This window comes from Corvus brachyrhynchos, unplaced genomic scaffold (assembly GCF_000691975.1).
Source record: "Corvus brachyrhynchos isolate BGI_N302 unplaced genomic scaffold, ASM69197v1 scaffold787, whole genome shotgun sequence".
Classification (NCBI taxonomy): Eukaryota; Metazoa; Chordata; class Aves; order Passeriformes; family Corvidae; genus Corvus; species Corvus brachyrhynchos.
The window spans coordinates 103,485-117,894 of record NW_008239142.1 but is presented as its reverse complement, the minus strand read 5'-3'; the positions used below and the strand labels follow the sequence as shown (position 1 = coordinate 117,894).

Here is a 14,410-nt window from a genome sequence, read left to right as displayed (position 1 = left end):
CCGAGCCGTGGGCTTTTCCGGGCGGGAACCGCCTCTGTCCCGGGGTGGACACTGCGTTCCCCGAGGCCTCGTAAACCGCCCCGGGGCCGCTCCCTGGCAGCCGCGTGGGGCTGAGTCAGCCCTGCCCGGCCGCTCCTGCCCTGCGTTCCCAGGAGCTGTTCACATCCACGCAGGGCGAGGCGGAGCTCCCGCAGGGATTAACGGCTCCGAGCTGGAATTGTGACCCTCACGCAGGGTCGGGGTCTGTCCCTCACCGGCCGCCCCGCGGGGCAGGACCTGTCGCGATGTCACCGCGGGACGCTTGTCCCTTCCCCAGCCCCGCTCCCGCGGGGTTTCGCTGCGCTCCTGCCCGGGGTGGGGTTGTGCGGAGCAGCCGGTGCTCCGGGCCAGCCCTGCCGTAATCGCCGAGCCCATCCCGCCCGCGGCTCCGCGGCTCCGTTCCTCCCCCGGTGCCCTTTTCCACCCTCAGTGAAAAGCTTCGCCATCCTGCGGGCTCCAGATGTGCGACACGCCCCTTCCAGATGTGGCTGTGCGCCCTCCACCAGCGTCATCCTCAGCTCGGGGATGCTCCCAGGGGCACCGGCGATGCCACGAATGCCATCTCTGGAGACGTCCGAGGAATTCCTGGACATTGGTCTGGGTGACCAGGTGGGGATTGGTCAAAGGTTGGACTCCATGATCTTGGAGGGCTTTTCCAGCCTCAATGATCCTGGAATCTGCATCCCTCCCCACTGACAGGGATCCACTCTGAATCCATTCCCACTGATGGGAATCCCTCCCCACTGACAGGGATCCACCCTGAATCCATCCCCACTGATGGGAATCCCTCCCCACTGACAGGGATCCACCCTGAATCCATCCCCACTGATGGGAATCCCTCCCCACTGACAGGGATCCACCCTTCATCCCTCCCCACTCACAGGGATCCACCCTTCATCCCTCCCCACTCACAGGGGTCCACCCTGAATCCCTCCCCACCCCGCCCCAAGCCCTGGGGCTGCACCCGGAGCACTCCCAGCCCCTTGGCTGCACCCACGCACGGGGCAGGTGCCAATCCCCCGGTGGCTCCTGCCCCCAGGTCCCAAAGCAGAGCTCTCCCAGTGCTTGGACAAGCGCGTTCCGGGGAATTTTGGGCAGCAAATGGCAGCAGGAGGCCCCCACGGTGAGCGCCTGGCCCTCCTTCCCTCCCCACATGGCCCGGCCACGCCCTCACCCGTCCCATGGCACGCACGTGTCCCTGTCCCTCTCCCCACATGGCCCAGCCGTGCCCTCACCCATCCCCAGGCCTGTCCCAACCTGACGGGTCACCTGTGTCCCTCTGCCCAGCCCATGCGTGTCCCCTTCCTGGTGAGGACGCGCCCGTCTCCAACCCAAAACCTGTCCCTTTGTCTCCCTCTTTTGCAATTTTCTGTTCTACTGGCACCAGTTCCTCGTGCTCGGGGATGACGAGGCTGGCGGGAGATGTTTCACCATTGCCGTCCTTCCCACTTCCCAAAAGTCTTAATGACCATTGTCGGGCCGGACTCGGGGTGGAGGCTCCTCACCAGCCCCCTCCAGACACTCAGGGTTTTGTAGCTCCTTCTGGGAACTGGGAACACTGGGACGTGGGCCCCAACACTGCGGGGACAGCTGGGAGTGGGCAGCGTTTGCCAATGCCCTGGGTTATCGTCGGTCAGCAATTCCAGCTGCCGGGAAGTGCCACCTCCCAGGACCAGCTGGCAGAGTTCCGACACACCGGTGTGCCCGGATTTGTACCCAGGATTGACTCGCTGGAGCGGCGATTCAGGGGGAATGTCCTCATGGAGGGGTGGGATGTGCTGGCCATCCCTGGCACCCGCCCAGCGGCCAAATCCACCAAAACATCAGTGACAAACCACGTCCCCCACTGGGTAAAACCAGCGTCATCCCAGTGGAGACCCTCACTCAGAGAAGCTCCTTTCCATTATCTCCATCAACCACTGCGGGAATGTTCCAGAAAAGCCCCTGTGCCATCACTGACCCCCGAGGCCGCCCCCTCATAAATGTCATTTTTGGTGTTTCCTTGTTTTGCCTGACGGGTTTGGGCCTTCCCCTCCCTCGGTAACAGTTCCTGGAGCCGGGTGAGGAATCCGCACCTGGGCGTGCTGCACTGCCTTGCACAATTCCCGGGGTTATTGCCCCGGAGGGAATTGAGGCTGTCACAGACAGAGCTCAGGGAGGGTATAAAAGGTGCCGTCCCCACCTCGGCATCACTCGATCCTCCTGCTCTGCTCCTGCCGTGCGTCCTCTGAAGAGCCCAGAACTCCTCCAAGGTGAGCAGCTCCTTCCAGACGGCGCTGGATGAGCGGCCGGTCCCTCTCCTCGGGTTCCATTAAATGTTGTGCCGTTTGTCCCTTCCCAGCAGGATGAAAACCGACCTGGAGCTGGCCCTGGAATGCGCCATCAACATCTACCACCAGTACGCGATGCGGCGGCCCATCGATGACTACCTCAGCAAGAACGAGTTCTCCAAGCTGCTCAAGGAGACAGCCCAGCCTTTCCTCCAGAACACGCTGCCGGTGAGATCCCGGAGCCGTGGAATGGGATGGGTGGGAAGGGACATGGAAGATCCTCTCATTCCAGGGATGTTGGGCAGGGACATCTCCCACTGTATTGGGATGCTCAGAGCTCATCCAATCCGGCCTTGGACACTTCCAGGGATGGAAGAGCCGAGCGCTGTGGGATCCTTGGGGATGGGGGTGGCCGGGAGCTTCCCAAAGGGAGGGAGGGTTTTTTGGGCTTCAGCCCCTGCTGGGTGATCCTCGTGCCACAGCTGGGGACAGGCAGGGTGACCCTGAGTGACTCTGCTCCCCGTTTGTCCCCCCACAGCCCAACACGACCACCAACAACTACATCAACCAACTCTTCACCAAAGCCGACGCCAATCACGACGGCCGCCTCAAGTTCACCGAGTTCATGACCACGCTGAGCCTCGTGGCCATCGATGCCCACAACAGGTCCCATGAGGGCCCTGGGCATGACCACGGCCATGGGCATGACCATGGCCACGACCATGGTCATGACCACGGGCATGGGCCCGAGCATGGCCACGGCCACCGTCACTGAAACTGAAGCGTCTCCTGGGGTGGCTGACCCATGGGACTCCGTGTCCCCAGGAGGCTCAGCCCGTGCCCGTAACCAAACCTTTGTCACCTGCTTCTATTTCGTGGCACTGAAATAAAATCTCTTCCTTTGAGCACCAAATCCATCCGTGTTCCATGTCCTGGGGTCTCTGGGGAGGGGGTGACGCCCACCCACTCTGTGGTTAAACACAGACTGAATGGTGGCACAGGAGGGTGGCACGGGGGGACTGGGCAGAATGGGGGGGTCAGGATTAGCGACTGGGGGGTCCCCACTGAGCAGCACAGGCTGTGCGGGCTCCTGGAGCGTGTCACATCCCAGGGTCATCCCAATGCCTTCCCAGACCTTGACAGGCAGAGCGGGCTCCTGGAGCGTGTCACATCCCAGGGTCACCCCAATGCCTTCCCAGGCCTTGACAGGCAGGGGGGGAGCACCCCATGAGTCTGGGGGGGTCCTGGATAGGGGCAGCTCGGGGCTGCACAGGAGCATTCCCAGCCCTGCTTGTCCCAGCCCCTATTTGGACCAGGTCCGGGATGTGCCGGGGGCAGAGCAGAGCTGGGGGGTCCTTCCCCAGGTCTCTGCCAAGGGACTGGGACTGGAGGTGTCGCATTCCGGGGGTGTCACATGCCAGGGATGCCACAACCCAAGGGTGCCACTTCCCAGGCGTGCTTCAGATGTTTTTGTAACTCCCAAAACAACCCGACAGCCCCAGCAGAGCAAAGAACGAGGCCGAGGGGCTCCAGGGGCTCCGGGGGCTCCATCCTGGGAGCTGCTCAGAGGAGTGGCTGCTCTGCAGAATGAGTCCAACATTTCACGGTGTGGGGACACATCCCCCAGCTCACGACACATCCCCCAGGTCACAACACATCTAAAAGCCACTGTGGGCTCCTGGGGACAGAAACAGGAGTGGAAAAGAACTCCTGGATCTGTCGGTGAGGGGACACAGAGTGGGAAACCCCCAGGCTCAGGAGGCTCCGGCATTTCCAACATCAGCTGAAACCAGGAGCCCGTCCTGGGTGAAGCCAGGAGGGTTTTGGGTGGTTCACTCGGTGACACAGCGAGGTTTCGTGTGGTTACTCAGTGACACGGGACATTTCTGACTTCGGGGAGCAGCCCTTGTCCCCCGAGATGCCACTCACTGTCACCCCGGTGCCACTTGGGCATCGCTCCCCTTGCAGGATTGGGCATCACGAGCCACCTCCTCCACAGATTTTAGGGGAAAACTGGGAAAGTTGGGCAAGAGGCTGCGTGCGAGGGCTGCACAAGCGCACCAGAGCTTTCCCTGCCAGCTGAGGAACGAGGATGCAATTTGGGATGGGTGACAATCCATAAAGAGCAAGGCTGGGAAACAAAAGAAGCAAGGAATGAGTCAGGGATACCGGAATCCAACCCGTGCTGTGCCCTGGGGGCATACAGGAGCATCCTCGAACAGGAATGGGCACCCCTGGTTTGGCTGCTCCTTGCCTCTTCCTCGTACCCATTGTCTGATTTTAAATCTCATTGTCTGATTTAAAATCTCATTGTCTCCTCCTGACACGGAGGTGACAATCACAAAACACGAGGTGGTTCCTGCACCAGCCAGAAAAGACCCTGACCTTGGGTTTTCTCCTGGTTTTGTGGCCAGTTTCCTCCAGAAAAATCTCTGCAGTGAGAGCAGAGGTCTGGTACAAATAGAAAACAATGGAAAATATTCTGGAAAACAAGTTATAAAATGCGGATGCTGCGCTGTCTTGGGTGGTGTCCAACCAGTTGGCGTTGTAGAGGACAGATCCCATTGAGAACACATCCAGGGGACAAAGTTTTCCCTGTTTTTCTGTGAAACAGCCCCATTTGCTCCCACGCTAGAAGGAAACTGTGCAAATTTTTTGTTGCGTTGCAGAACTCCCCATGTTTTGGCAATTTCTGCCCCAACGGCCTTGCCCTTGACGTCGAGGTGTGACAAACCCAGGGTTTTTCCCTTCCCTGAGCCCTGTCAGTGATGATGGAGGGGACAAGGACAACATTTCCAAAGCCTGGTGGGTGCAACCAGGAACTGAGCGTAGGAACGAAGCTGGGAGGGGCTCAGCAGTTCCCACCTGGCAATTTCCAGGTGCGGGAAATGCGAACTCAAGCTGATGCTTGTGGCAGGTGTGTCACCAGCTCTGATGAAAGAGGACCTCAGACAGGTATAAAAGGGCTGATCCAGGCTCCTGGGTCACACCGACGGATCCATTCCCTGCAAACCCTCCTCGGAGACCAGGGTGAGTAGGACAGCGATGGTCCTTGCAGGGAAAGCGATGGGGGAGGAGCAGTTTGGGACGTGGCCTGGGCCCAGAGTGATGGATTCTACTTGGGGTAGAGCAGGAGGTTGGTTTGGGTTGGAAAATGAGCGCGAATTAACGGCATTTTGGTGCCGTCTTGGGTGGAGGCACCATGAGTTCTGTGCCCCCGGCCCTAAATCCCCTCGCTGGCGGTGCCACAGTGGCCTGACCCTGCCTCCCTCACCTGAGAAACGTCTCCAGGTGTGTCAGGACAAGCAGCTTCCTTGGCAAAGCTGAAAGTGGAGCTGTGACCCAGCAATATCCCGAAATCCCCTCATTTCCCGCTCCACACCAAGGAGCTGAGGGTGCCCCCGGGCTCGGCCCCAGCAGGCAAAGCTCCGGCTGTGGCTCCTGCTGATTTTCCTGTCGCAGCTTTGAGGTTTGTCCCCGGTTGCTGCAGGTACCTCCGGAGCTCAGCCATGTCCTCCAGCACCCACAGCCACGCCGGGAGCCGGCAATTCCCCGGGAACTGCACCCTGGAGAAGGCCCTGCAGACCGTGGTGGATGTTTTCCACCACTACAGCATCCGCCAGGGCGAGCACGACCTCCTCAACTTCAACGACTTCAAGACGCTGCTGACGGAGCAGGCGCCGTCCTTCCTGACGGCCTGTGTGAGTGCCAGAGGGACGATCCCAGAGCGGTGATCCCGGAGGGATGGGGCTCAGGAGGCCTCTGGGGGATGGGGAGCAGCCCCGCCGTGGTTGTGGGGCCAGAACGGGGGTTTCTGATCACACCCAGCTTGGGGTCACCCGTGCTCTTCTTCCTGCCATGGGGTTTGGGACAAAATCCTGTCCCCTCTGGGGTTTAACGTGGGGCTAAAGGCAAGGGAGGGGAGGGTCAGGACATCCTGCAGCTTCCAAACCTTTCCCGGGGCAGGGAAGGATGCACAGGGGTGGAGCCAAGGAGGGGATGTGACCCCTCCTCCTGTCCCCAATTTCAGGACAGGAACAAACACGGCTACGTGAACGAGCTCTTCCAAGAGACCGACCTGAACAAGGACAGTGAGCTGAGCTTTGAGGAGTTCACCATCGTGCTGAGCAAGGTGGCCGACGACGCCCATCGCATCAGCCACGACTCCGACCGCTGCGGGCCGGACCAGGACTGAGCCTGGACACGGAAAACTGGGAAAAGGAAGCTTTAGGAATTGGGCTGCTGTAGGAATCGGGCTCTGTCTGCTCTCTGCCTGCTTGGGACAGCCCCACTCATGAGACAATAAAGCATCGCTTGAAATTCTCCGAGTCTTTCTCGTCTCCTCATCCATCCCACGCGTGGGAGGGTGGGATCTCACCGCCTGCGGGATCACCCTGGGGTGACAGAGCTGCTGCTCCCTCTCCCCACAACAGCCACTCTCCTGCCCTTAAAAGTGTGTTTTGAAGGAGTTTTGCAACTCCAGCCTCGGGGTGTCCCTGCAGGTCCTCAGGCACAGCCAACCCTGGGCACCTCCCAGCAGCTCCTGGGCTGCTCCTGCTCCGGCTCATGGATCCCTGCCTGAGCCTGGGCCTTGGGGACAGGGCTGTGGCACAGCTGGACAGGGAGGTTCCCTTTCAAGGACACCTGCAGAGCCACCAAAGCGGTGCCAGCACCTGTCCCTGTGACCCTCAGCACTGCCCCTTGTCCCCGGGCACTTCGGTGCCTGCACTGACCACTCCCAGCCTGGGCGCTCATCCCTGGCTCCAGCCACTGTCCCACCTTGGAAACCCCTGGCCACCCCCTGTACCCCATCCTTGCCCCCCTGCCACCTCCAGGCTGATAAAAGTGACCCAAAGAGGTTTCCTGAAATTGCACCAAAACCCTGCAACGCCGTGGCCCGTCCCGGACACCCCGTTGTGAAACGTCCCCGACATCTCCAGATGTTCTGTGCACCAGAACCCTCCTGTTGTGAAACCAGAGCACCCCCACCAGCAAGGGCTGGGGGCTGGGGGGCTGCTGGGAATGGAATCACAGAATCCCAGGATCATTTCAGCTGGGAAAGACCTCCAGGATTGAGTCCGACCTGTGCCCAGTCCCCATCTGGTCACCCAGACCAGCATCCAGTCATTTCTTGGACACCTCCAGGGATGGGAACTCCAAACCTCCCTGGCCTGACTGCCTTTTCCATGAGGAAATTCCAGCTAAAAGACCAGGGCTGCAGCTCCTGGCATGGTGGTGGCCCATATCAGCTCCTCTGGAGCTCCTGAACTCACCCCAGGCCTGTCTGGGACCTTGTTTCGGCCTCCACTTCGTGTCCGAGACCCACCCGAGGCCGGGCAGGTTAAACAAACCCCCCTGAACGGGTGTGCTGAGTCAGCAGGCAGCTCATTTTAATGAGGAAACACTGGAAAATCTCGTTTTGCTCACAAACTTGGCAGCTCTGAGCTGTCAGGCCTCTGCCACGCCAAGAAACAACAACACGAAAAGCCACAAAGCGAGGACAGAGCCCTGAAAAGTGTGGGGGGGGGGAATAAAAAAATACTGCACCTTTCAGCCACACCTGGGCTCTGCAGCTCCGGGCACACCTGGGGCGGGGAGAAGACACCCTTGGTGCAGATGAAATGGAGCTCCTGGAGCTCAGCCAGGCTGGGAACACGCCCGGATCATCTTTCATGGAGAGCTGGTTGCTGCAGGCAGGGGACGGTCCCTCCGTGCCACCTCTGTCCCACAGACAGCCCTGCCCGCGCCGCCAGGACCGGGTGGCACTCGGTGTTCTGGTCTGGTGAGGGGTCAAAGGTTGGACTCGGTGATTTTGGAGGTCTTCTCCAGCCTCAGGGATCCTGGGAAGCTGTGGGACACTGGGATGCACCAGGGGTGGGGACATTTTGGGGACAAGCAGCGATGGAGCAGGGCAGGAATGGTGCTGTGGGTGCCCTTCGCCCCCTGGCATTGGAAAACAGCCCTGGCAAGGATGAAAATCGGGTGGCAAGGAAGAATCCCGAGGGAAGGCGCTTTTGCCAAGAGCTGGCGGAGAATCACAGCCCCGGCAGCAGGTGAGGGGACAGGGCCACCCCCACCTGAGCCCGTGGCACCCCGAGCTTGCGGGAAAAGCCACAGAGCCCCTTTTTAGGGAACTACCCCGGAGCCTTGAGCAACGGCAGCGGTGTCATGGGGACAGGCTGGAGCGGGATGAAACAGGGACGTTTCACAACGCGCCACGGCCCGGCTATAAGAGACACCAGCGTGGCACCGGCCCCCCGCCCGCCCCAGGGGACCTCGCTACTGTGACAAGATGAGCAAGGCAAGTTCTGGTGGGCGCTGAAGGTCTCTGTGCTCTTTTCCAGGTCATTGGAGGCGTGAGGATCCACCGGGAGCATCTCCTCGCTGTTGCTTGCAGAGCAAAACCATCTCAGCCCGTGAGGGGAGAGGTTTTCTCCTGGGAGAGGTTCCTGACCACCAAAGAGGCTCCTGGACATCAGATCTCGTGCTCTGAATCTCTCCAGAGGGTTTTGGGGTGTTGTCCCCTGCTCTGTGTCCCTACAGAGGGTTTTTGGGGTGTTATCAGCTGCTCTCGTTGGTTTATCAGCAGTGCCAGGCTTAGACAAGGCCCATTTTGGGGGCAAATCAGCTCTCAGCTCTCATTTGTAGGTGCACAGGGCAGAGGCTGCAACGTCCTTCAGTCTCCTTGGAGGAAACTCCAACAGCTCCAATTCATCCCCAAAAAGGAACGGCTGAACCCGCCCCGGCTCTGTCCCAGTCCCACGCGAGGCCGGGGCCGGTTATCCCAGATTTTCCTGATGTTTTTTGGTGTGACCATTTCTCTTCCAGGCCTCGCAGACCCAGGAGCCGCTCTCGGAGCTGGAGAAGGCCATGGACGTCATCATCGACGTCTTCCACCAGTACTCCAGGCGGGAGGGGGACAGGGACACCCTGACCAAGAAGGAGCTCAAGCTGATGATTGAGAAGCAGCTGGCGAATTACCTGAAGGTGAGGGGAGCCAGGGCTGGGTTCTCCACACAGGGCTGGATCCCAGTGCCTGGATGTCCCCAGGGTTTGGATTCACCCCCTTCCCACTCTGCTCTCCTGCCCAACCACCCCACTCCAAACATTCTCCGTGAAGGAAACCCTCACAGTCCTGGGTGAACCTGCAGCCCCTCATCCCCTTCTTTGCAAGAATCAGGATCACGTTGTCCAAAATCCCCTTTTCCCCCTGGAAACCACACCAGAAACTCACCCCCAAAGCCCATTTTGTTTTTGGAACCCACTTTCCTAAATCCCAGGAAAAGTTTTTTCCGCCCAGGTGGGAATTTTGAGCTGCGAACGAGGGGACTTTGCCCTCACCTTGTCCCCTCCTCCTTCGCAGCACGTGAAGAGCAAGGCCACCATCGACCAGATCATGAAGGACCTGGACGTCAACAAGGACGCCCAGATCAGCTTTGGGGAGATGATGCTGCTGGTCACCCGTGTCACCTGTGCCACCCACGAGCACCTGCACGAGGTGGAGGACCAGCAGCAGCAGCAGCATCACCACCACCACCACCACTGAGGCACCCAGGCAGCGCTGCAGCTCCCGGTTTCCTCCCCTCCAAGGAATCTTTGAGCTTGGAGAAGGCTCCAAAGTCGAACCCAGCCTTAAACCGCCCCTCCCCGCCCACCTCCCTCCTCCCCTTCCTCCAAACGCGACGGTTTTGCTGCCAAATAAAGATTTGCCCCGAGGCTGCCGAAGCTCTCCTGTGTCTCTGTGGGTTTTCCTGGGCTTTTCTCTCTCCTTCAACCTGGCAAATCCACCTTTGGGACAGGCTGCAGATTCCCAGGGGTGGGCTGGATGTCTGGGAGTTTGGGATTGGCCGCAGCAGCCCCTCGTGACTCATGATGTGCTCCAGAGGTTGGGATTGCACCAGGATTTGACGGACTTTTGCATTTCCGACTGGAAAAAAACCCCCGTATTTTGGTCTGAAAATGCTCCACGGTCTCCTAAGCCCGAGTTGTGGCAGTGGGCAGGAGCTGGGAGGAAGGATGGGGAGGGATGAGCACTATTTTCTGGAGGAAAACCTTTTTTAGGGCATTTTTGCTCCATAGATGGGGGTGGACACGTTAAGTTTTGGGCAGCTGCGTTCTGTGTGGACATGAACAGGAAACAACCCCCATTCTTCACTCAAAACACCCCAAATTTGCACCAAAAAGGTTCATTTGTTATTAATCAGCTGCTTTCCAGAGGGAAAGGGCAGCTGGAAACATCAATGGAACTGCTGAGGAGCCCCCCAAGCCCCTGATTTCCAAACCCCTTTTGGGGCAGGAAAAGAACCAGTGGTGATTTCCCAAGGCTGACTCAGAGCCCTGCAATCGCCCAACTCCGGGAAAGAACCTTCCAGAAGCTTCCCCAAAGCAGCAGAGCTGAAGCAAGACCCCCCTCCCCCAGCCCCAGTTAACACAAGACCACCACAAGTTTGCTTCACCCCCAGGTTGCTTCAGCTTCCTCTGGAGCCGGTTTTGACACCCAAAATGTCAAACTCCTCCTAACGAGGTCAAATCTGCTGCAGGCCCAGGGTGCCCTCAGCTCTGCACCCCAAAAAGGGCCTGGAGTCCAATCCTGCAGCATTTTGGGGTCTCTGGAGCAGGAAGAGCCCCCACATCCCGTGGGGAGTGGAGGGCGCTCGGTGCCACCACCCTGCCAGGATAAATCTCAGCACCTCCAGGAACCGGGGCTGGCTCTGAGGATGCACCGGATTTGGGGACAAGGATTTGCAGCAGATTGGGATTTTGGGGGGTGCTCTTGGTGGGAGGGGAGGTCCAGACCCTCGTGCACCCCCGGGAGGGAGGCAGGAACCAGCCCGAGGCTCTGGCTGTTGCTGTAACCGGATATTTGTCAACTCAGGACCTGCAGCCTGGGCTGGGGGGGCTCCTCTTGTGCCACCCTGGGGCTGTTGGACAGGAGGGGACAGAGAGTGACCACACCCCACACCCCGAGTGGTCCCCAAATCCACAGGGAGCCTTCCATCCCCACCACAGCTCCCAAAAAGTGGGGTCGGATACTCCCCAACAGCACTCCAGGGGTGCTCTGAGCTGCCTGTTTGGGGACAGAGGTGACACCGACTTTGCTGCCCAGGAGGAAACCCCTGCCCCACATCTCTCCAATCCCACGTGGACTCCCCGTCCCTGGAGGTGTCCAAGGAAGGCCTGGAAGTGTCACTCGGTGCTCTGAGAGTGACAGCTGGGGGTGTGTCCCAGGCTGGACTGGGTGATCCTGGAGGAGTTTTCCCAGCCTAAAAGATTCCGGGATTGGGAGCCGCGGACCGGGCTCCTGCTGCCACCTGGTGGGATGGGACACCGCGGAGATGCGACACTCGCAGAGGCCGCCAGGTCCTGCCGGAGCTCCCCAGGGATGCTGCGACTACCCCGACCCCGGGCTCAGCCCCGTCCTGGCCCCCAGGATTATTTGGATTTATGTGTCGGAATCAAACCCTGATTTTTCGGCGGAGCTGTTGGCGTGAGGCCACCCACTCATTTCCAAACATCCCGAACTCCTCTCTCCTTCTCCCGTCCCCTCCCAGAATATCCTTGGGGTGGCCCTGGCAGCTCCTCACACCCCTGACCCCCTCCCACAGCTCTGCCAGGCTGGAGGTTGTGGCCGCAGGGCTGGGATTTATGGATAACTCAGCAGTGAGGAGGTGCGATCCAGCTGTGCCCCCCAGATGGGACCCAGCCCACCCCCCTGCACCCCCCAGAACCAGTAGCTGTATTTCCTAGCTTCCCTTTGGGGGTACACTATCAATCACTTGATGCACATACTCATTTTGAAACCTGTTTAATCCCTGAGGATGAAAAGCTTTGCTTCAGCAGACCTCCTCAGTGAGGTAGACTTACCCAACTAATTCCCCTCATTCCCGGGCAGACAGGTGCTAATTGGGGCGGAGGGAGGAGGGAAGAGGCTGAAGGTGCCATTCCCGTGCGCTGCCCTCCATCCACCCCCACCAGGGCTTCCTGTGGCTCTGGTCACCCCATGGCCACCGCGGGGTCCTTCCCACTGACCCCTAGATCACACAGAGACACCCACAAACACAACACCTTAAACCCCCAGCACTTGGCCATGGGATGACTCCAGCCCTTGGGACAACGCCGCTTTTCCTTCATCTCCGTCAAGGCCTGGAGCAGCAGGAGTTTGGTGTCATGGAAGAGAGAGCAAAGGCTGTGCCCCCAAAAGTCTGTGGGGTAACAGGTGCTGCTGCCTGTGCCTGACCATCCCAAATCCAGCCCTGAAAGGAATCCCCTGGACTGGGACTCTCCCGAAGGCTCCGGGGGTCCCTAAAGAGGGAGAGCAGCCCCTGCGCTGATGCAGCTTCCTCCAAAGCAGCCCTGGCTGCGGGGCCTGCCAGGACTTGCTGCCTCTTGCCTCACCCTGCTGGGGGAAGGAAAATTTAGCTCCAGCCCGTGGCCTGCATCTCATTTCCAGCCCACTCCATGGCCGAGACGCCGTGTGCTGCGCTGGCGGTGGCAGTGGGGGGACGTGGGTGGCTCTGCAGCCGCTCCTGTCCCAACCGCGCTGCCACGGCCCTGCCAGCGCCGCCGGGAAGATGCCGAGTGAGATCTGCCCCGGCCTCTGCCGTATCTGGAGATCTTGGGCCGGTGCCTGAGCGCTGATGAAAGCTGGCACACCCTGGGGAGGGAGAGGGCTCCTCACACCCCCTGCCAGCCGGGCGCTCGGTGACTCCTCCGGGACCACACAGGGAATGGGCCCCGAGCCAAATGTCCCATCCTGGGAGCAGCTTCGTCCCTGGAGCTGGGGCCTTTCCCAGAGTCCTGGGGCTGGATCCCAGCCTGGCGCTGTGCCCTGATGGGATCCATAGGGGCTGGATCCCAATCTGGCCCTGGACATGGCTCTGTAGGGCCTGGATCACATCCTGACCCCAGCCATGGCTCCATCGGGGTCAGATCCCAGGCTGGCCCCAAGACGTGCCGTTCTCCACCAGGGCTGAACCCCGAGGTTGAACCGTGTCCCTGTTCCATTGGGATGTGCAAAGAGTGACTCTCCCGTGGGAGGGAGATCATCACCCTCACGGCCACCTGGGTGTCCCCGGGTGTCCCCACCGTGCCACCACTGCCCTGCCAGCTCAGGGCTCCTGCTCCTGTCCCACTGGAGAAGCTCCAGCTCTGCTGGCATTGCCTGAGATGGGCCCAGAGGCAGCTTGGTGACATTTGGGACAGCCCCAAAAATAAGATTAAAGCCCCTTTTCCTGCAGGAATTTTTCTGGTCTGTAACGTTTTCTAAACTTTGCTCAGGAACTCCCAAACCACTTTGGTTGTGGAGGGGAAAAAAAAACCATTTAGGGGATGTTAAATGCAGAGTTTTACATAGGAAGGGAACCTCTGGCTGGCTTTTTTTGGGGATCCAAGGAGGTGCAGAGCCCTTTGTCCCTGACCTACATACACCTCTCCAGGTGTGCTGGTAAACATCCTCCGAGCAGCAGGATAATGAGGGAGGCTCCCTGGGAAGAGGCAGCCAGAGAACAGGACTGACCGGAAGGAATCCTCTCCCTCCTCCCACTCCCGGAGCCTGCCAGGAGCTGCTCCGAGCTGCTCCCACCAGTCCCACCCCGGCCCCGGTTGGTGCAGGTGAGTCTCCGCCGTTTCGTTTTGGGTTTGAAATGAGCTTTTGTGTTTGCGGCGTTGGTTTGGAACTGGTTTTACCCAGCAGGGCTCAGGTCTGGAGGCACCAGGATGGGATCAGCTCCCAGGCAGGAATTCGGATGCATTTTCCTCACCTGCAGGAGCTGATTCATTCACCCCACAAGTGCCTGGATGGTTACAGGGAACAGCTTCCCTTTAATTTAACCAGGGAAAGTGGAGAAATGAAGGGAATTAAGGTGAAAGTCCTCAGAGAAGCCGGGAAAGGAAAGCTTCTTTTAACCTCTCTTAAAATAAAATATAGGAAGGCTGAAGCTGAGCGGGATATTTGGAATTTTTGGGAGGGAACACGGGGATTTTCCTGCTGCCCCCGACAGAGGCTGTGGCTTCAATTTCTGCTCCTCTCCAGGACTGGAGCCATGTCCAAGCTCATTAAAGCCATCACGGACATGATGCAGAGCTCCCAGGGAAATGCCAGG

The 14,410-nt window shown here is 59.5% G+C and overlaps 3 protein-coding genes across 4 annotated transcripts; all 3 read left to right on the top strand.

The window, feature by feature from the left end:
• The first annotated feature begins 2,221 nt into the window (after nucleotides 1-2,221).
• Nucleotides 2,222-3,222, top strand: LOC103619609 (protein S100-A9-like). Of its 2 annotated transcripts, none has more exons than XM_008638161.2 (3): nucleotides 2,222-2,291; nucleotides 2,384-2,537; nucleotides 2,848-3,222. In XM_008638161.2, the coding sequence occupies exons 2-3, from the start codon at nucleotides 2,385-2,387 to the stop codon at nucleotides 3,082-3,084; spliced, it is 390 nt and encodes a 129-aa protein (XP_008636383.1). In that variant the 5' UTR covers nucleotides 2,222-2,291; nucleotide 2,384; the 3' UTR covers nucleotides 3,085-3,222. The 2 variants fall into 2 exon arrangements, with proteins under 2 accessions (XP_008636383.1, XP_017595557.1); XM_017740068.1 differs by having other exon boundaries at nucleotides 2,226-2,291; nucleotides 2,381-2,537.
• Nucleotides 3,223-5,234: 2,012 nt separating this feature from the next.
• LOC108448109 (protein S100-A8-like) lies at nucleotides 5,235-6,634 on the top strand. The gene is made up of 3 exons (XM_017740069.1): nucleotides 5,235-5,339; nucleotides 5,800-6,010; nucleotides 6,340-6,634. Exons 2-3 carry the CDS (start codon nucleotides 5,819-5,821, stop codon nucleotides 6,502-6,504), a joined length of 357 nt encoding a protein of 118 aa, XP_017595558.1. The 5' UTR covers nucleotides 5,235-5,339; nucleotides 5,800-5,818; the 3' UTR covers nucleotides 6,505-6,634.
• Nucleotides 6,635-8,551: 1,917 nt separating this feature from the next.
• LOC103619608 (protein MRP-126) lies at nucleotides 8,552-10,034 on the top strand. Its single transcript, XM_017740070.1, has 3 exons — nucleotides 8,552-8,610; nucleotides 9,138-9,296; nucleotides 9,673-10,034. Exons 1-3 carry the CDS (start codon nucleotides 8,602-8,604, stop codon nucleotides 9,853-9,855), a joined length of 351 nt encoding a protein of 116 aa, XP_017595559.1. The 5' UTR covers nucleotides 8,552-8,601; the 3' UTR covers nucleotides 9,856-10,034.
• The last annotated feature ends 4,376 nt before the right edge of the window (nucleotides 10,035-14,410 follow it).